Source organism: Oncorhynchus nerka, linkage group LG4, assembly GCF_034236695.1.
Source record: "Oncorhynchus nerka isolate Pitt River linkage group LG4, Oner_Uvic_2.0, whole genome shotgun sequence".
NCBI classification, from domain to species: Eukaryota; Metazoa; Chordata; class Actinopteri; order Salmoniformes; family Salmonidae; genus Oncorhynchus; species Oncorhynchus nerka.
The window spans coordinates 20,463,489-20,485,890 of NC_088399.1; the positions used below are offsets into that span (position 1 = coordinate 20,463,489).

The 22,402-nt window shown below is 42.6% G+C and overlaps 1 protein-coding gene across 2 annotated transcripts in view; it reads right to left on the bottom strand.

The window, feature by feature from the left end:
* LOC115120317 (electrogenic sodium bicarbonate cotransporter 1-like) overlaps positions 1-22,402 on the bottom strand; it is a 100,162-nt gene that overhangs the window by 32,830 nt on the left and 44,930 nt on the right. The window contains exons 5-12 of one of the 2 annotated variants that reach the window (XM_029649250.2): positions 20,771-20,931; positions 20,440-20,622; positions 19,703-19,843; positions 16,695-16,771; positions 14,954-15,111; positions 14,688-14,775; positions 7,327-7,481; positions 6,991-7,122 (exon numbers count right to left, since the gene is read on the bottom strand). In XM_029649250.2, coding sequence (XP_029505110.1) covers positions 6,991-7,122; positions 7,327-7,481; positions 14,688-14,775; positions 14,954-15,111; positions 16,695-16,771; positions 19,703-19,843; positions 20,440-20,622; positions 20,771-20,931 — 1,095 coding nt within the window. The remainder of the gene's footprint in view (positions 1-6,990; positions 7,123-7,326; positions 7,482-14,687; positions 14,776-14,953; positions 15,112-16,694; positions 16,772-19,702; positions 19,844-20,439; positions 20,623-20,770; positions 20,932-22,402) is intronic. The other variant, XM_065017339.1, reaches the window with a different exon arrangement.

The following is a 22,402-nucleotide window of genomic DNA, read 5'->3' on the forward strand; positions in this document are numbered from 1 at the left end:
CACCTCTAATAACTATTTTGGGTGTGAGCCAGCTCATGCTTTTTACTGGAATTCTTTAGTAACATGCATAGTGTTACAGTGTTATAGCAAATCATTTTAACACTGTATTCCAATATCAGTGAGAGTTGAGGCCCTGCTGAGTAACATTTTGTCACTGTACTACATGTTGGTATCACAGGAGGTTGGTGGCACCTTAATTGTGGAGGTTGGGCTTGTGGTAATGGCTGGAGTGAAATGAGGGGAATGGTATCAAATACATGGTTTCCATGTGTTAGATGTCATTCCATTTACTCAGTGGGGACCCATCAAGTTTTGAGCCCCACATTTTAGCGACAAAAAATACAAAATAAATAGATTTGTATTTGTTTTTTTGGGGTGGGGGGGGTTTGCCTGTTTTGCGTGTTATTTTGGCATTAATACGTGTCACATATCAGTTTGCTTTCTGTGGTGGTGGAGCAGGCCAGCAGAAAATAGGAGCATTGCACCGTGATTGGCTCAGCATTGCACAGTGATTGGCTCAGCATTGCACAGTGATTGGCTCAGCATTGCACAGTGATCTGTCACTCATGGGGACACTACATCACCCGCCTTTAGTAAGGGTAGACATCAAGAATGTGAGCCCTTTGGGTCCTGCCATAGACTTAGATTAGAAGTGCCCTTCCAAGAAAGCTCAAGATCATTGGCCACAGATCAAATCTACAGTAGCTTTGATTGGACTGATCATGTCAACATCTTACTTTCAAAATCTTAGCTAGCAGTCATCATCATGAATCAAGTCAACAATCTACAGGTAAATCCTTTTAAATCCTTGTCATATGAAGAGAAATAATGAAGAGAAATTATAGATAAAACGTATCGGTGCTCATCGGCCATAAACATCACACAACAAGTTGGAAATTGCAAATTCAACAATGAGTTGTTTGGAAGGAATCGGTGACAGTAGCTAACCTGGGAAGTCGGGAATAAAAGCACTCAGACTGAGAAAATACGCTTTGAGCGGTCATCCAACAAGAAACCTTTCTCTTTCTCGGATGACAACATTTTCCAAAGGAGGACCGCCGGCAACAACAAGGGGAGTCCAAAAATGGCTTATATGCCGCTGCATAAATGATGTAATATGCCAGGGAGATATGTATACTGTAGATAAGTAATACTAAGTGTATGTTGTGTAGTAATATGCCAGGGAGATATGTATACTGTAGATAAGTAATACTAAGTGTATGTTGTGTAGTAATATGCCAGGGAGATATGTATACTGTAGATAAGTAATACTAAGTGTATGTTGTGTAGTAATATGCCAGGGAGATATGTTTATTTATTTATTTTTATTTCACCTTTATTTAACCAGGTAAGCAAGTTGAGAACAAGTTCTCATTTACAATTGCGACCTGGCCAAGATAAAGCAAAGCAGTTCGACACATACAACGACACAGAGTTACACATGGAGTAAAACAAACATACAGTCAATAATACAGTAAAAAAAAACAAGTCTATATACAATGTGAGCAAATTAGGTGAGAAGGGAGGTAAAGGCAAAAAAGGCCATGGTGGCAAAGTAAATACAATATAGCAAGTAAAACACTGGAATGGTAGTTTTGCAATGGAAGAATGTGCAAAGTAGAAATAAAAATAATGGGGTGCAAAGGAGCAAAATAAATAAATAAATTAAATACAGTTGGGAAAGAGGTAGTTGTTTGGGCTAAATTATAGGTGGGCTATGTACAGGTGCAGTAATCTGTAAGATGCTCTGACAGTTGGTGCTTAAAGCTAGTGAGGAGATAAGTGTTTCCAATTTAAGAGATTTTTGTAGTTCGTTCCAGTCATTGGCAGCAGAGAACTGGAAGGAGAGGCGGCCAAAGAAAGAATTGGTTTTGGGGGTGACTAGAGATATACCTGCTGGAGCGTGTGCTACAGGTGGGAGATGCTATGGTGACCAGCGAGCTGAGATAAGGGGGACTTTACCTAGCAGGGTCTTGTAGATGACATGGAGCCAGTGGGTTTGGCGACGAGTATGAAGCGAGGGCCAGCCAACGAGAGCGTACAGGTCGCAATGGTGGGTAGTATATGGGGCTTTGGTGACAAAACGGATTGCACTGTGATAGACTGCATCCAATTTGTTGAGTAGGGTATTGGAGGCTATTTTGTAAATGACATCGCCAAAGTCGAGGATTGGTAGGATGGTCAATTTTACAAGGGTATGTTTGGCAGCATGAGTGAAGGATGCTTTGTTGCGAAATAGGAAGCCAATTCTAGATTTAACTTTGGATTGGAGATGTTTGATATGGGTCTGGAAGGAGAGTTTACAGTCTAACCAGACACCTAAGTATTTGTAGTTGTCCACGTATTCTAAGTCAGAGCCGTCCAGAGTAGTGATGTTGGACAGGCGGGTAGGTGCAGGTAGCGATCGGTTGAAGAGCATGCATTTAGTTTTACTTGTATTTAAGAGCAATTGGAGGCCACGGAAGGAGAGTTGTATGGCATTGAAGCTTGCCTGGAGGGTTGTTAACACAGTGTCCAAAGAAGGGCCGGAAGTATACAGAATGGTGTCGTCTGCGTAGAGGTGGATCAGAGACTCACCAGCAGCAAGAGCGACCTCATTGATGTATACAGAGAAGAGAGTCGGTCCAAGAATTGAACCCTGTGGCACCCCCATAGAGACTGCCAGAGGTCCGGACAGCAGACCCTCCGATTTGACACACTGAACTCTATCAGAGAAGTAGTTGGTGAACCAGGCGAGGCAATCATTTGAGAAACCAAGGCTGTCGAGTCTGCCGATGAGGATGCGGTGGTTGACAGAGTCGAAAGCCTTGGCCAGATCAATGAATACGGCTGCACAGTAATGTTTCTTATCGATGGCGGTTAAGATATCGTTTAGGACCTTGAGCGTGGCTGAGGTGCACCCATGACCAGCTCTGAAACCAGATTGCATAGCAGAGAAGGTATGGTGAGATTCGAAATGGTCGGTAATCTGTTTGTTGACTTGGCTTTCGAAGACCTTAGAAAGGCATGGTAGGATAGATATAGGTCTGTAGCAGTTTGGGTCAAGAGTGTCCCCCCTTTGAAGAGGGGGATGACCGCAGCTGCTTTCCAATCTTTGGGAATCTCAGATGACACGAAAGAGAGGTTGAACAGGCTAGTAATAGGGGTGGCAACAATTTCGGCAGATAATTTTAGAAAGAAAGGGTCCAGATTGTCTAGCCCGGCTGATTTGTAGGGGTCCAGATTTTTCAGCTCTTTCAGAACTTCAGCTGAATGGATTTGGGAGAAGGAGAAATGGGGAAGGCTTGGGCGAGTTGCTGTTGGGGGTGCAGTGCTGTTGACCGGGTAGGAGTTGCCAGGTGGAAAGCATGGCCAGCCGTAGAAAAATGCTTATTGAAATTCTCAATTATGGTGGATTTATCAGTGGTGACAGTGTTTCCTATCTTCAGTGCAGTGGGCAGCTGGGAGGAGGTGTTCTTATTCTCCATGGACTATACAGTGTCCCAGAACTTTTTAGAGTTAGTGTTGCAGGAAGCAAATTTCTGCTTGAAAAAGCTAGCCTTGGCTTTTCTAACTGCCTGTGTATAACGGTTTCTAGCTTCCCTGAACAGCTGCATATCACGGGGCTGTTCGATGCTAATGCAGAACGCCATAGGATGTTTTTGTGTTGGTTAAGGGCAGTCAGGTCTGGGGAGAACCAAGGGCTATATCTGTTCCTGGTTCTAATTTTCTTGAATGGGGCATGTTTATTTAAGATTGTTAGGAAGGCATTTAAAAAAATATCCAGGCATCCTCTACTGACGGGATGAGATCAATATCCTTCCAGGACACCCCGGCCAGGTCGATTAGAAAGGCCTGCTCGCTGAAGTGTTTCAGGGAGCGTTTACAGTGATGAGTGGAGGTCGTTTGACCGCTGACCCATTACGGATGCAGGCAATGAGGCAGTGATCGCTGAGATCTTGGTTGAAGACAGCAGAGGTGTATTTAGAGGGGAAGTTGGTTAGGATGATATCTATGAGGGTGCCCGTGTTTAAGGCTTTGGGGGGTACCTGGTAGGTTCATTGATAATTTGTGTGAGATTGAGGGCATCAAGTTTAGATTGTAGGATGGCTGGGGTGTTAAGCATGTTCCAGTTTAGGTCGCCTAGCAGCACGAGCTCTGAAGATAGATGGGGGCAATCAGTTCACATATGGTGTCCAGAGCACAGCTGGGGGCAGAGGGTGGTCTATAGCAGGCGGCAACGGTGAGAGACTTGTTTTTAGAGAGGTGGATTTTTAAAAGTAGAAGTTCAAATTGTTTGGGTACAGACCTGGATAGTAGGACAGAACTCTGCAGGCTATCTTTGCAGTAGATTGCAACACCGCCCCCCTTTGGCAGTTCTATCTTGTCTGAAAATGTTGTAGTTTGGAATTTAAATTTCTGAATTTTTGGTGGTCTTCCTAAGCCAGGATTCAGACACAGCTAGAACATCCGGGTTGGCAGAGTGTGCTAAAGCAGTGAAAAGAACAAACTTAGGGAGGAGGCTTCTAATGTTAACATGCATGAAACCAAGGCTATTACGGTTACAGAAGTCATCAAAAGAGAGCGCCTGGGGAATAGGAGTGGAGCTAGGCACTGCAGGGCCTGGATTCACCTCTACATCGCCAGAGGAACATAGGAGGAGAAGAATAAGGGTACGGCTAAAAGCAATAAGAATTGGTCGTCTAGAATGTCTGGAACAGAGAGTAAAAGGAGGTTTCTGGGGGCGATAATAGCATCAAGGTATAATGTACAGACAAAGGTATGGTAGGATGTGAATACAGTGGAGGTAAACCTAGGTATTGAGTGATGAAGAGAGATATATTGTCTCTAGAAACATCATTGAAACCAGGAGATGTCATTGCATGTGTGGGTGGTGGAACTAATAAGTTGGATAAGGTATAGTGAGCAGGACTAGAGGCTCTACAGTGAAATAAGCCAATAAACACTAACCAGAACAGCAATGGACAAGACATATTGACATTAAGGAGAGGCATCCTTAGTCGAGTGATCAAAAGGGTCCAGGGAGTGGAGAGGTTGGTTTGGGGGTCACGGCGATTTAGACAGCTAGCCAGGACATCGGTAGCAAGCTAGCATAGGATGGAGGTCTGTTGTTAGCCACCTCTTGCGTTCCGTCAGTAGATTAGTGGAGTTCCGTGTTGTAGAGGGGATTAGTCCAAATCACACAACAACAAAAAATAAAAACAATAGATATAGTTATAGAGGCCCAAGAAGAAACATAATAATAATAAAAATAAATAAATTGTCCGATTGTCTATTCTGAGAGCAGCCGGTAAGACAGCTAACGGTTAGCAGGCCGCAGATGGGCGTTCAGGTAACGTCGCGACGGAGGAGCCAGCCGGATCTCCTTCAGGTAGATAACGTCGGCAGTCCAGTTGTGAAGGCCCGGTGGGGCTCTGCGTAGGCAGTAAAACGGGTCCGGATAGGTGACTGCAGCCCAGGAGTGATTGACGGAGCTCAGGAGTGATTGACGGAGCTGGCTAGCTCCGGAGTAATTGATGTTTGCTCCGGAATCGACGAAAGCAGATAGACACACGGATAGCAGCCAGCTAGCTGTGAGATCCGGGAGTGAATGTCCAGAGAGCAGTTGAAATCCAGGGACATGGAGAGAAAAATCGGTCCGGTATGTTCCGTTCCGAGCCGCGCTGCGCCGTACAAAACTGGCGATAGATTTTCGAGTTAAAGGATAGCTGATGACCACAAACCGTGGTTAGCTGAATACTAACGAGTTGCCAGTAAAGAAGCTAACTAGCTTCTGATTAGCTTCTGGCTAGCTCCTGGCTAGCTTCTGGCTAGCTTCTTGGAGTAATATGCCAGGGAGATATGTATACTGTAGATAAGTAATACTAAGTGTATGTTGTGTAGTAATATGCCAGGGAGATATGTATACTGTAGATAAGTAATACTAAGTGTATGTTGTGTAGTAATATGCCAGGGAGATATGAATACTGTAGATAAGTAATACTAAGTGTATGTTGTGTAGTAATATGCCAGGGAGATATGTATACTGTAGATAAGTAATACTAAGTGTATGTTGTGTAGTAATATGCCAGGGAGATATGTATACTGTAGATAAGTAATACTAAGTGTATGTTGTGTAGTAATATGTCAGGGAGATATGAATACTGTAGCAAAAAATGTCATACAAAGTATATGTTGTGTAGGAAGTTGCCTCACCCTAATAATCTATTTTCTCCTCTTATTTTCACCTAACGTTACTGTTCTGACTTGGTGGTGCTGCACATATAACCTGTTTTTCAGAAATATCATCATCTAACAATGTAAGAGGTTTCATTGTCTGCTTATTTTCACCCTTTATTTATCCTACGGCTCTGACTTGGTGTACAGGGAAAATACTGTAAGAGCAGCCCATGTTCTGCATTCTGTCGCTGTACATTTAAAAAATGCTGAACTAATAGTTATTTTGACTACATCCGTCGTCGCTCGCTCATTAATGTCTTAATCAAAAATACAGAACGCCTCATTACTGCTCATTGTTCCCTTATGCCATAGTTTGTACATCTCAATTGTCAGTAGAAACCGCATTTGTTTAAGCAAATCAGCCATGTTTTTTAAAAAGGCAGTAAATTAGGCTGAATGAACTGTTTCACTGACAAGGCTCCGCTGATAGCCAGGTGTAGTGATGGTAAAGATTCACTCCATGGTGCTGGAAAGAAAGCTCTGCTGTTGGGAAAGTTTTATGTAGGCCCTAACAGTTTGTGGGAACAGTTTGTCACTGTTAAAGTGCAATTCATGTATGGTTTAATGCTGTGTAGTGACTTTGCTGGCAATTTTTTTTGCCCCACCAAGATTTACATGCTAAAAACCCCACTGCATTTACTCCATTATTATGAGCCATCCTCCCCTCAGCAGCCTCTACTGGTTGGTATTGGCAACAGTTGAAGACTGCTCTGTTATTCAATACTACGCCATACGCTATACGCTAGGCTAGTGGTAATGAGCAGTCTTTACTTTCCAGTGTTCATGAGCTCTTCTCCAACATGTCCATGTCCCCCTCCTCCTCCTTGACCCCCGCCATGTCCCGGCGTGTCCCCGTTCATCTGGGGGCCATCCCCTCCGCCTCCAGCATTATACTGGTTCTTCCTATACAGTCACAAACAGCAGGTTAGCCTACAGACGTCACTCTCCAACACAGTGTTGAAGGTTCATCACGAGCACCCAATATTGACATAACTTTCAAAACTGTCCAAGGAAATATGCACAATTTAATTAATTTTCTGGAACTAGGACAATTTACAGAATTATACAACTGTACTAGGACTAGAGGTGTGGGTGGCAGAGCTGTACCTCTTATCTGAGGAGGGCAGGGATTTGGGGGGTTCTATCCTGATGTCAGGGTCCCACTCCCCAGGAGGTAGGACGATAACCTCATCAAGGAACTCCTCAATGCCTGCCAGCAGGTCCTGTCTGTCCTTGGCCTTGTAGGCAATGTCATGGAACACCTGACCCCACACAACCAATCAGAAACCAAGGTAACATCAACACCAGCACACAACCAATCATAAACAATGTTAACATTAACAACAGCTATGTTACTTCCCCACATAACTAATCAAACCCACCGCAGGTCCTGTCTGTCCTTGTCATGGAACACCATACCACAACACAACCAATCAGAAACCATGTTAACATCAACACCAGCCAACAACCAATCATTTTCACACTTGTTTCTTCCTGATATTGTGAATAATTGGATCCCAATCATTATAATTATCCCCAATCATAATCACTTCCAGATGGTGTGTTTGTAATCACCATCTACAGTGCCTTGCGAAAGTATTCGGCCCCCTTGAACTTTGCGACCTTTTGCCACATTTCAGGCTTCAAACATAAAGATATAAAACTGTATTTTTTTGTGAAGAATCAACAACAAGTGGGACACAATCATGAAGTGGAACGACATTTATTGGATATTTCAAACTTTTTTAACAAATCAAAAACTGAAAAATTGGGCATGCAAAATTATTCAGCCCCTTTACTTTCAGTGCAGCAAACTCTCTCCAGAAGTTCAGTGAGGATCTCTGAATGATCCAATGTTGACCTAAATGACTAATGATGATAAATACAATCCACCTGTGTGTAATCAAGTCTCCGTATAAATGCACCTGCACTGTGATAGTCTCAGAGGTCCGTTAAAAGCGCAGAGAGCATCATGAAGAACAAGGAACACACCAGGCAGGTCCGAGATACTGTCGTGAAGAAGTTTAAAGCTGGATTTGGATACAAAAAGATTTCCCAAGCTTTAAACATCCCAAGGAGCACTGTGCAAGCGATAATATTGAAATGGAAGGAGTATCAGACCAATGCAAATCTACCAAGACCTGGCCGTCCCTCTAAACTTTCAGCTCATACAAGGAGAAGACTGATCAGAGATGCAGCCAAGAGGCCCATGATCACTCTGGATGAACTGCAGAGATCTATAGCTGAGGTGGGAGACTCTGTCCATAGGACAACAATCAGTCGTATATTGCACAAATCTGGCCTTTATGGAAGAGTGGCAAGAAGAAAGCCATTTCTTAAAGATATCCATAAAAAGTGTTGTTTAAAGTTTGCCACAAGCCACCTGGGAGACACACCAAACATGTGGAAGAAGGTGCTCTGGTCAGATGAAACCAAAATTGAACTTTTTGTCAACAATGCAAAACGTTATGTTTGGCGTAAAAGCAACACAGCTCATCACCCTGAACACACCATCCCCACTGTCAAACATGGTGGTGGCAGCATCATGGTTTGGGCCTGCTTTTCTTCAGCAGGGACAGGGAAGATGGTTCAAATTGATGGGAAGATGGATGGAGCCAAATACAGGACCATTCTGGAAGAAAACCTGATGGAGTCTGCAAAAGACCTGAGACTGGGACGGAGATTTGTCTTCCAACAAGACAATGATCCAAAACATAAAGCAAAATCTACAATGGAATGGTTCAAAAATAAACATATCCAGGTGTTAGAATGGCCAAGTCAAAGTCCAGACCTGAATCCAATCGAGAATCTGTGGAAAGAACTGAAAACTGCTGTTCACAAATGCTCTCCATCCAACCTCACTGAGCTCGAGCTGTTTTGCAAGGAGGAATGTGAAAAAATTTCAGTCTCTCGAAGTGCAAACTGAGAGACATACACCATACCACAAGCGACTTACAGCTGTAATCGCAGCAAAAGGTGGCGCTACAAAGTATTAACTTAAGGGGGCTGAATAATTTTGCACGCCCAATTTTTCAGTTTTTGATTTGTTAAAACAGTTTGAAATATCCAATAAATGTCGTTCCACTTCATGATTGTGTCCCACTTGTTGTTGATTCTTCACAAAAAAATACAGTTTTATATCTTTATGTTTGAATCCTGAAATGTGGCAAAAGGTCGCAAAGTTCAAGGGGGCCGAATACTTTCGCAAGGCACTGTATATAAGCCATATGCCATTATATCTTATTGCCCCAGAGTATCTCCCTGTCAATCTCAGACACAGAGCGTTGGGCCACCCAGGCCAGGGAAGATCCCTCAGAGCCACAGTCAGTCAGATAAAGATCTCTATGGGACTGAGTGTTCACAGGGATCCTGAGGGTTTTGTTTAACTATAACTTAAGGTAATCCCAGGGGGGGGGGGGGTCCCTGTCTAATTCCAACAGTGTGGATAGAAGCAGGGGGTGTGGCTGGGACCTGTGGGAACGTGAGTCAGGTGCAGTATGGTTAACTGGAGGGGTCCAGTCTCAGTCTGCTTGAAAATCAGAGACAAGGTTTGAATATTGCTGTCCATCAATGATTCCCGACCAAATGTACTTATCTTGAGCAATTTTTACAAAAACAATGGATATATGTTGCCCTAAGAATTGTGCAGATTGGTCAGAATCTTATTCAAAATTATTTACAGCTGTAATTACTGTCAAAGGTGCTTCCACCAAGTATCAACTCAGGGGTGTGAACACATACTCAATCAATTTTATTATAGAAACTGTTCTATACTTTTTCTTTCACTTTGAAAATGTCGAGCAGGTTCAAAATCAAATGGCATTTTAGTTGTCACGTGCCGAATACAACAGGTGGACTTTACAGTGAAATGCTTACTTACGAGCCCTTTCCCAACAATGCAGTTGAAATGTTTAAAAAAATTAACAAAATAACAATAACGAGGCTATATACAAGGAGTACCGGTACCGAGTCAATGTGCCGGGGTACGAGGTAGTTGACTGAGGTAATTGAGATAATATGTACATTGAGGTAGGGGTAAAAGTGACCAGGCAATCGTGATAGATAATAAACTGAGTAGCATCAGCGTATGTGAAGAGTGTAAAAGTGTGTCTATTTGTGAGCGTGTGTGTGGCATCAATATGCATGTGTGTGTGTGTGTGTTTTGTGTGTGTGAATGTATGTAGGGTGTGTGTGGCATCAATATGCATGTGTGTGTGTGTGTGTTTTGTGTGTGTGAATGTATGTAGGGTGTGTGTGTGTTTTGTGTGTGTGAATGTATGTAGGGTGTGTGTGTGTTTTGTGTGTGTGAATGTATGTAGGGTGTGTGTGTGTTTGTGTGTGTGAATGTATGTAGGGTGTGTGTGTGTTTTGTGTGTGTGAATGTATGTAGGGTGTGTGTGTGTTTTGTGTGTGTGAATGTATGTAGGGTGTGTGTGTGTTTTGTGTGTGTGAATGTATGTAGGGTGTGTGTGTGTTTTGTGTGTGTGAATGTATGTAGGGTGTGTGTGTGTTTTGTGTGTGTGAATGTATGTAGGGTGTGTGTGAATGTATGTAGGGTGTGTGTGAATGTATGTAGGGTGTGTGTGTGTTTTGTGTGTGTGAATGTATGTAGGGTGTGTGTGTGTGTTTTGTGTGTGTGAATGTATGTAGGGTGTGTGTGTGTTTTGTGTGTGTGAATGTATGTAGGGTGTGTGTGAATGTATGTAGGGTGTGTGTGAATGTATGTAGGGTGTGTGTGTGTTTTGTGTGTGTGAATGTATGTAGGGTGTGTGTGTGTTTTGTGTGTGTGAATGTATGTAGGGTGTGTGTGTGTTTTGTGTGTGTGAATGTATGTAGGGTGTGTGTGAATGTATGTAGGGTGTGTGTGAATGTATGTAGGGTGTGTGTGTGTTTTGTGTGTGTGAATGTATGTAGGGTGTGTGTGTGTTTTGTGTGTGAATGTATGTAGGGTGTGTGTGAATGTATGTAGGGTGTGTGTGTGTTTTGTGTGTGTGAATGTATGTAGGGTGTGTGTGTGTTTGTGTGTGTGAATGTATGTAGGGTGTGTGTGAATGTATGTAGGGTGTGTGTGAATGTATGTAGGGTGTGTGTGTGTTTGTGTGTGTGAATGTATGTAGGGTGTGTGTGTGTTTTGTGTGTGTGAATGTATGTAGGGTGTGTGTGTGTGAATGTATGTAGGGTGTGTGTGTGAATGTATGTAGGGTGTGTGTGTGTGAATGTATGTAGGGTGTGTGTGTGTGAATGTATGTAGGGTGTGTGTGTGAATGTATGTAGGGTGTGTGTGTGTGAATGTATGTAGGGTGTGTGTGTGTGAATGTATGTAGGGTGTGTGTGAATGTATGTAGGGTGTGTGTGAATGTATGTAGGGTGTGTGTGAATGTATGTAGGGTGTGTGTGAATGTATGTAGGGTGTGTGAGTGTGTGTGAATGTATGTAGGGTGTGTGTGTGTGAATGTATGTAGGGTGTGTGTGTGTGAATGTATGTAGGGTGTGTGTGTGTGTGTGTGAATGTATGTAGGGTGTGTGTGAATGTATGTAGGGTGTGTGTGTGTTTTGTGTGTGTGAATGTATGTAGGGTGTGTGTGAATGTATGTAGGGTGTGTGTGAATGTATGTAGGGTGTGTGTGTGTGAATGTATGTAGGGTGTGTGTGAATGTATGTAGGGTGTGTGTGTGTTTTGTGTGTGTGAATGTATGTAGGGTGTGTGTGTGTTTTGTGTGTGTGAATGTATGTAGGGTGTGTGTGAATGTATGTAGGGTGTGTGTGTGTTTTGTGTGTGTGAATGTATGTAGGGTGTGTGTGAATGTATGTAGGGTGTGTGTGTGTTTTGTGTGTGTGAATGTATGTAGGGTGTGTGTGAATGTATGTAGGGTGTGTGTGAATGTATGTAGGGTGTGTGTGTGTTTTGTGTGTGTGAATGTATGTAGGGTGTGTGTGTGTTTTGTGTGTGTGAATGTATGTAGGGTGTGTGTGTGTGAATGTATGTAGGGTGTGTGTGTGTGAATGTATGTAGGGTGTGTGTGTGTGAATGTATGTAGGGTGTGTGTGTGAATGTATGTAGGGTGTGTGTGTGTGAATGTATGTAGGGTGTGTGTGTGTGAATGTATGTAGGGTGTGTGTGTGAATGTATGTAGGGTGTGTGTGAATGTATGTAGGGTGTGTGTGAATGTATGTAGGGTGTGTGTGAATGTATGTAGGGTGTGTGTGAATGTATGTAGGGTGTGTGTGAATGTATGTAGGGTGTGTGTGTGTGTGTGAATGTATGTAGGGTGTGTGTGTGTGAATGTATGTAGGGTGTGTGTGTGTGAATGTATGTAGGGTGTGTGTGTGTGTGTGTGAATGTATGTAGGGTGTGTGTGAATGTATGTAGGGTGTGTGTGTGTTTGTGTGTGTGAATGTATGTAGGGTGTGTGTGAATGTATGTAGGGTGTGTGTGAATGTATGTAGGGTGTGTGTGTGAATGTATGTAGGGTGTGTGTGTGAATGTATGTAGGGTGTGTGTGAATGTATGTAGGGTGTGTGTGAATGTATGTAGGGTGTGTGTGAATGTATGTAGGGTGTGTGTGTGTGTGTGAATGTATGTAGGGTGTGTGTGTGTGAATGTATGTAGGGTGTGTGTGTGAATGTATGTAGGGTGTGTGTGTGTGTGTGTGAATGTATGTAGGGTGTGTGTGAATGTATGTAGGGTGTGTGTGTGTTTGTGTGTGTGAATGTATGTAGGGTGTGTGTGAATGTATGTAGGGTGTGTGTGAATGTATGTAGGGTGTGTGTGTGAATGTATGTAGGGTGTGTGTGTGTGAATGTATGTAGGGTGTGTGTGTGTGAATGTATGTAGGGTGTGTGTGTGAATGTATGTAGGGTGTGTGTGAATGTATGTAGGGTGTGTGTGAATGTATGTAGGGTGTGTGTGAATGTATGTAGGGTGTGTGTATGTGTGTGAATGTATGTAGGGTGTGTGTGTGTGAATGTATGTAGGGTGTGTGTGTGTGTGAATGTATGTAGGGTCTGTGTGTGTGTGTGTGTGAATGTATGTAGGGTGTGTGTGTGTGAATGTATGTAGGGTGTGTGTGTGTGAATGTATGTAGGGTGTGTGTGTGTGAATGTATGTAGGGTGTGTGTGTGTGAATGTATGTAGGGTGTGTGTGTGTGAATGTATGTAGGGTGTGTGTGTGTGAATGTATGTAGGGTGTGTGTGTGTGTGTGTGAATGTATGTAGGGTGTGTGTGAATGTATGTAGGGTGTGTGTGTGTTTTGTGTGTGAATGTATGTAGGGTGTGTGTGTGTGAATGTATGTAGGGTGTGTGTGTGTGAATGTATGTAGGGTGTGTGTGTGTGTGTGTGAATGTATGTAGGGTGTGTGTGAATGTATGTAGGGTGTGTGTGTGTTTTGTGTGTGTGAATGTATGTAGGGTGTGTGAATGTATGTAGGGTGTGTGTGAATGTATGTAGGGTGTGTGTGTGTGAATGTATGTAGGGTGTGTGTGTGTGAATGTATGTAGGGTGTGTGTGTGTGAATGTATGTAGGGTGTGTGTGAATGTATGTAGGGTGTGTGTGAATGTATGTAGGGTGTGTGTGAATGTATGTAGGGTGTGTGTGTGTGTGTGAATGTATGTAGGGTGTGTGTGTGTGAATGTATGTAGGGTGTGTGTGTGTGTGAATGTATGTAGGGTCTGTGTGTGTGTGTGTGTGTGTGAATGTATGTAGGGTGTGTGTGTGAATGTATGTAGGGTGTGTGTGTGTGAATGTATGTAGGGTGTGTGTGTGTGAATGTATGTAGGGTGTGTGTGTGTGAATGTATGTAGGGTGTGTGTGTGTGAATGTATGTAGGGTGTGTGTGTGTGAATGTATGTAGGGTGTGTGTGTGTGTGAATGTATGTAGGGTGTGTGTGTGTGTGTGTTTTGTGTGTGTGAATGTATGTAGGGTGTGTGTGAATGTATGTAGGGTGTGTGTGAATGTATGTAGGGTGTGTGTGAATGTATGTAGGGTGTGTGTGAATGTATTTAGGGTGTGTGTGTGTGAATGTATTTAGGGTGTGTGTGTGTGAATGTATTTAGGGTGTGTGTGTGTGAATGTATGTAGGGTGTGTGTGTGTGAATGTATGTAGGGTGTGTGTGTGTGAATGTATGTAGGGTGTGTGTGTGTGAATGTATGTAGGGTGTGTGTGTGTGTGTGTTTTGTGTGTGTGAATGTATGTAGGGTGTGTGTGTGTGTGAATGTATGTAGGGTGTGTGTGTGTGTGTGTGTTTTGTGTGTGTGAATGTATGTAGGGTGTGTGTGTGTGAATGTATGTAGGGTGTGTGTGTGTGTGTGTTTTGTGTGTGTGAATGTATGTAGGGTGTGTGTGTACATCTAATTGAATCCCCTTTTAGATAACATTTTAAGGCAGCAAAATGTGACAACTGTCCAAGGGGTGTGTAGACTTCCACTAGCTAATGCATATGCGCGTTGGACACGATGGTAACGTACCTCATCAGACATGAGGGTGGCGATAGCTCGTCCGATCTCATGGTAGGACTTGGCTTTGCTTTTGGGCCCCAGCAGCACGAATAGGAACCTAAAAGGAGATGAAGAGAAAAGCAGAAGCATGTTCAATAAAAAAGCCTGCTGGTCACTAGTGGTTAAACTATATAAATATAGCATCAGCCTCTATGACATAGGAGATATCTATGAGAGAGATATGTGGTATATTCGGTGGATTTGCTAAGTTGGTTGTGGTGGTATCAGTAGGGTACCTGGTAGGGACGGGGACCTCTGTCAAACCTCCCAACATGGCAGCCTGCTGCAGGCGGACAAACGCCACGAAGGGTGTGTCCAGGAAGTCCACCCCTCCGACCAGGACGTTAGACGCCTCGGCATCACGTGGAAGCTTCTTCATCAACTTATTCTTCAGCTAGAGAGAGGGGGGGGGACAAAGATGGACAGAGAGAAAGAGAAAGAGAGGAACACGCACAAATATAGAGTGAGACAGAAAAAAGAGAAGGAAAGCAATGAGCCTTGACACACATTCGAGAGAAGTGGTGCTTGAAATGACTGTCCTTATCAAAGTAGTATGAGAAGAGCAGTAAAGGTACCCGTAACAATGGACATTTCACATGCCCCAAAGTTGTACACAGTTGCATGGATGAAATGGGGCAGCCGAGTACAGCCCGTCCCTGGCACATAGGCATTACATGCTGTATTGTGTGGCAACACCACTGCAGTTCGTAGCTTTTTAGAAACAGATTAAAGCGTCTTTACCACTCTGTGAGTCACTATGACACAAGCGGTATGATTAACAAGACACAATAAAGCCCTTTCTGTTCATTGCTGTTATACACTTGAACCAGTCTACATAATGATATGTAATGAGAATGAGGTAGCAACAAAAAACATTAACCTCTGTGCAACTGTATACAAAAGAACAGGCCAGGTGAATGCATACGAGCCCTTCACTTTAGGTCAAGGGGAGACAGGGGTCCTAGTGGTTAGAGGCGCGAGCCAGCAACTGTTCGAATCCAGGGTCTGACGGGAAACAAAATCAGACAGGAAGTGAGCTGGAAACTGGAGGGTTACTGGTATCAAATCCTAGATGAAATTGCCTGCCGTTGTGCCCTTGAGCTAGGCACTTAATCCCCACAACAACTGCTCCCCGGCGCCCAGTGTGGCAGACCCCTGCTCCAACCCGTATATGTATGTGTGTCTTGGGAGGGGTTGGGATACAGCAGAAGTCAAATTTTAGTTGGAACTTGTACAATTGACAAATTTTTTATTTTTTTTATTTTACCTTTATTTTACTAGGCAAGTCACTTAAGAACAAATTCTTATTTTCAATGACGGCCTAGGAACAGTGGGTTAACTGCCTGTTCAGGGGCAGAACGACAGATTTTGTACCTTGTCAGCTCGGGGATTTGAACTTGCAACCTTTCGGTTACTAGTCCAATGCTCTAACCACTAGGCTACCCTGCCGCCCCAAATAAAGTGATATTAATCTTAATCTCTTAATCTTAATAGACTGCTAAATTAAACCTAACGTCCAAGTGGTACACTGAGTACTTAGTCACAGTGAAATGCATAAAACTTAAGCAACCAGAGACCTCGGGTGTAAGGAGATGATTAACAAAGCAAGGCCTTGGTGTTTTATCAAAGACCAGATCAATTTGACGAATTAGCTACTGTTTTCCGTGTAATTCCAGGAGTTAGTTATTGTGTCTGTGTAGTTTCCGCAGGCTTCAGGAGGAGTGGTAACATTGTTACCAAACATTTGAGAGAGAGGGTCAGGGCTCTTATCGTCGTGTGTGAGGCTCAGACTTTATCAGTAGAGTGAGGCCGTGCTCTGGTTCCCACACACACGGTGTCGACTCCTTGACCTTGACCCTGCATATTGTTACAGCAGGAGCTAAGATTTAGAGTGCACGGGGAACAGCAATCGCTTCTTAAAGTTCCCGCTTAGATCTCTCTCTCTCACTCACACTCACACACCAGTTATATCCTCACCTGGTCTCTATCTGGTTGGTCAGAAAAGTCGTTGAGGCTGTTGGAGGTCAGGTTCCGATGGGCCGTGGCTGGGCTACCTGTAGGATCAGAGGTCAAGAGCTCAAAGACCAGGCCTGAGAGGGTTCACCAGGGTCGTGTTTATTAAGGCCTTCTGAAACAGAAATGAGTGTTTCTTATTGGACCAGGCAGTCTTTCCCCATGTCAGTCTGTTTTCTTCTTTTCGGGGCCTAATGAACACAACCCAGGGGTCAAACAAAGTCACTGGGATGAAAGGTAGATCGCAACTCCCAGAACAGACAGAGGCCCAGTTAGATTAGACTGATCTCAGAGAAGGAGATGAAGAGAAACAGAAGATGAAGAGAAACAGAAACTTCACAAGGCCTAATATAAATGTGGAAGGCAGCAAGGACTAAGTTAAGCTTTCGGGCTGATGCCAGCTGCAGTGGATCAGATGTACTGCCTGAAATCTCCCACTGCCGTGCCCTGTCTTTCACTGATCTGATGCCAACTGGTCATTCACTTGCACGGCAGAGCAGAGGGGGCACGGACAGTGTCTTATTAGTAGTCCATGATGGGGTTGGTGGGAGAGATATACATTTTTCTTTAGCCTCTTTTAGCCAGCAGTATCAGACTCAGTGAGAAGGACGGCTTTACGTTGGAGTTGTGATTACCTATAAAAGTTGGTCAATAGCCGAGTAGCATCTACATTAGCTAATTGTTTGTTTGCTGTTTCTCTGGGCATGAAGGACTGTGACTTAGATGCTGTTTGATGATGCCCTTTTTTTGAAACATTAAAAAATGGTGGATTGTCATATCCCATGAGAATATACCCATGACAGTATTGTTTTCGGTCATCAAAGCTCATATCAACAATATGAATGTGGGTCGCAAATTGTCTTGGCACAGACTATTGTGAAGGTATGTGTTATACCCTGTTATAAACTCTGTATATGAGTGTCATAACCCGCCTTACAAAAGTATCCCACACTAGGGTGCTATAATGCATTATAACCTGACTTAAATGGATCACATGTGCTATAAGTGTTATAACCTGACTAACTGAGGTATCCCATGTGTTATAAATGTGTTCTGAACTAACTTACTAATGTATCCCATGTGTTATAAATGTGTTCTGACTTGACTTACTGAGGTATCCCATGTGTTATAAATGCAATGTAACCTGACTTACCTTTTATCCCATGTGTTATAAATAAATGCATTATAACCTAACTTACCAAGTTATTCCATGTGCTGTAAATGTGTTGACCTGACATATCCTGTTATAAATATATTATAACCTAACTTACCAAGCTATCCCATGTGTTATAAGTGTCATGACATGACTTACTGACCTATCCCATATGTTATAAATGCATTATAACCTCACCTAGTTATCCTCTGAACCGGTACTCCTGTATTTAGCCCCGCTATTGTTATTTACTGCTGCTCTTTAATTATTTGTTTTTCTTAACTCTTAGCTTTTTTTTTGTTGGTATTTTCTTAAAACTGCATTGTTGGTTAAGGGCTTGTAAGTCAGCATTTCACTGCTGTAGTCGCCCATGTGACATACAATTTGATTTGATCCCATGTGTTCTGACCTGATTTACTGGCTGACGTATACAATGTGTTTTAAATGTGTTCTGACCTGACTTACTGACTGACGTATCCAATGTGTTATAAATGTGTTCTGACCTGACTTACTGACTGATGTATCCAATGTGTTATAAATGTGTTCTGACCTGACTTACTGGCTGACGTATCCAATGTGTTTTAAATGTGTTCTGACCTGATTTACTGGCTGACGTATACAATGTGTTTTAAATGTGTTCTGACCTGACTTACTGACTGACGTATCCAATGTGTTATAAATGTGTTCTGACCTGACTTACTGACTGATGTATCCAATGTGTTATAAATGTGTTCTGACCTGACTTACTGGCTGACGTATCCAATGTGTTTTAAATGTGTTCTGACCTGATTTACTGGCTGACGTATCCAATGTGTTTTAAATGTGTTCTGACCTGACTTACTGACTGACGTATCCAATGTGTTTTAAATGTGTTGTGACCTGACTTACTGACTGACGTATCCAATGTGTTTTAAATGTGTTCTGACCTGACTTACTGACTGACGTATCCAATGTGTTTTAAATGTGTTCTGACCTGACTTACTGACTGACGTATCCAATGTGTTATAAATGTGTTCTGACCTGACTTACTGACTGATGTATCCAATGTGTTTTAAATGTGTTCTGACCTGACTTACTGACTGATGTATCCAATGTGTTTTAAATGTGTTGTGACCTGACTTACATTGATGTATTGCATGTGTTATAAATGTGTTGTGACCTGACTTACTGATGTATTGCATGTGTTTTAAATGTGTTGTGACCTGACTTACTGACTGATGTATCCAATGTGTTTTAAATGTGTTGTGACCTGACTTACATTGATGTATTGCATGTGTTATAAATGTGTTGTGACCTGACTTACTGATGTATTGCATGTGTTATAAATGTGTTGTGACCTGACTTACTGATGTATTGCATGTGTTATAAATGTGTTGTGACCTGACTTACTGATGTATTGCATGTGTTATAACTGTGTTCTGTCCTGACTTACTGATGTATTGCATGTGTTATAAATGTGTTCTGACCTGACTTACTGATGTATTGCATGTGTTATAAATGTGTTCTGACCTGACTTACTGATGTATTGCATGTGTTATAACTGTGTTGTGACCTGACTTACTGATGTATTGCATGTGTTATAAATGTGTTCTGACCTGACTTACTGATGTATTGCATGTGTTATAACTGTGTTCTGTCCTGACTTACTGATGTATTGCATGTGTTATAAATGTGTTCTGACCTGACTTACTGATGTATTGCATGTGTTATAAATGTGTTCTGACCTGACTTACTGATGTATTGCATGTGTTATAACTGTGTTCTGTCCTGACTTACTGATGTATTGCATGTGTTATAACTGTGTTGTGACCTGACTTACTGATGTATTGCATGCTGGAGCTTCTTTGGATCTCCTTTATCGGTTCCTCATGGCCAAGCGTGGTTGCATAAGGCACAGACTGGGGTTGGGACTGGGTGTGCAAGTGGGGAAAGGGCTGGGGGTGCTCATTGAGACTGCGTGCTTTAGTGCAGACAGAGAGAGACAGAGAGAAAGAGAGATGGAGTGACGAAAGGAAGGAACGAAGAAAGCAGGAAGGCAGGCAGGCAAAAAGTGAAGAGAACACGAGGGAATGTTAATCTGTGCAGGAGAGTGAGAGTACAGATAGAAGGACAGAAAACTAGAACAATCTCACACTTCAAACTGCAGTACCATATTATTATTATTTAATGGCATCCAAGAAGTTATTGTCTTCTAAATAATTAAATCACATGCTTTATATTATAAAATGATATGCAAGTCGGAAGACACTTTGGAGATAGTAGTATTTAGAAGAATAACAAAAACAAGCATCAACACTCAGGCATTAAAGAATGTTGCCAGTCACATTCACATTCCTAGTTAAAACTATAGCCACCTAGATATATGTACCTGTAACATCTTTATTGCACTCAAATGATGGCATATAAAAGTTGAACATACACTACACCTTATCCTATAGTATTGATGACCACCAGAGGAAAAGGGATGTGATTGGTAGAATTGATTTTGATAAGATAGGAATTAGGAGGCAAACAATAATAATGGAAAAGGCTGCACCAAACTGGCATCTACATTACCGTTCTGGTCTTGGTTGGAAAACAGCCTACTTGCACTGGACACCGTCTTGCCGATGTCAGCAAGCGAGCGCAGGTTGGACTTCTTGGTCTGGTGACGATGTTTCCGTAGCAACGTGTACATGACCTGATCCTTTAGCTCAGGCTTCAGCTGACCGATCTCGATCTGGCTGTCAGTGATCAGCTCTGATAGAGGATGGGGAAACAAGCAGGGGGAGGATAACAGAGAGACAAAAGGGGATGGAGAGAATGTCAATACTGAGGACGCTTGGTTTCAAAGTGCACAGTTTTGGAACGTTCCAATTCTAACTTATGGGAAGTGTACTTGTCTTACCGACCACCTGTGGTAGAGTGGAGGCTTCCAGGTCCAGCAGGATGGTGCCTTTCTCAATGCAGGTCTTCAGCTCAAACAGACTGTGAAGAGACAATGTGGCCACGTGGGGCTTACTCCAACGCTCTCCTCCCTTCTCCACCTTCTCCTCAAACTTTATCCACCTAGAGAGAGAGGAATATATTGAGACAGAGCGAAAGCATGAGAGGTGTGTGTGTGTGTGTGTGAGAGAGAGAGAGAGAGGAATAGATTGAGACAGAGCGAAAGCATGAGAGGTGTGTGTGTGAGAGAGAGAGAGAGAGAGAGAGAGAGAGAGAGAGAGAGAGAGAGAGAGAGAGAGAGACCCAAAACGAGAGAGATACAGAAGTAGAGGGATTAACCTTAAGTTTGATTTAAAAATAATACTCATAATTACAAAGATGCATGTGCACAGCAGGTCCTGCAAGGTACAGTAGGTCACATCACAATAAAGGTCTGTAGACAAAGCCTTTCATATCATTTCACTGCCAAATACGGGCCGCTGACAAAAGGAGACAAGGAGAATTTACTTTTCTTTACAAAACAGCCCCTCTATGTTATTGGTTCATCACAGGTCATGAAAAATAGCAGCGGATGCGGGATGACACAATAAAAATACTGGTAAGACTACTTTAAGGGTCCAGAGTAAATCATTTATAAGGCATTTACAAACTGTTTGCTCACCATTTAGTAATCATTACTCCCACATGTGTAAACATTAGTAAGTTAGTTATTCACACATGTATACATTTCCTTAAACATCCTGTTTTGTGTTCTTACTCTTTTATCAGGTAGTGCAGGAACGTCTACCAATGGAATGCCCATATTTTTGGAGAAATTACAGTGGTCACTCAAACATTAATATAAAGTGTTTATAAAGCATAAATAGCACTAACTTTACATTAGGGACTGCAAAAATATTTTACTAATGATTAGTAAATGGTTTATTCATGCGGGAGTAATGATTAATAAATGGTGAACACACAATTTAAACACCTATTACAGACCCTTAAAATAAAGTGTTACCAAAATACTTGATATACTACATGTACAGAATGAGGGGGGGGATTGGACAGAAAGGCCTCAGAGACTGTCAGAAAACAACCCGTCCAGGAAGATATCACAAGATATCTGGGTTTTGAGGTTGGTTTCTGGGTTCTGAGGTTGTGTTCTGGGTTTTGAGGTTGGTTTCTGGGTCCTGAGTTTAAGGATAGTTATTTATTTTAATTTTATCTTTATTTAAGTCAGTTAAGAACAAATTCTTATTTTCAATGACAGCCTAGGAACAGTGGGTTAACTGCCTTGTTCAGTGGCATGAAACCTTGCGGTTACTAGTCCAACGCTCTAACCACTAGGCTACCTGCCCTGATATGTCCTGGGTTCTGAGGTTAAGGTTATGTCCTGGGTTCTGAGGTTAAGGTTATGTCCTGGGTTCAAGTTTATGTCCTGGGTTCTGAGGTTAAGGTTGTGTCCTGGGGTTAAGGTTATGTCCTGGGTTCAAGTTTATGTCCTGGGTTCTGAGGTTAAGGTTATGTCCTGGGTTCTGAGGTTAAGGTTGTGTCCTGGGTTCTGAGGTTAAGGTTGTGTCCTGGGTTCTGGGGTTAAGGTTATGTCCTG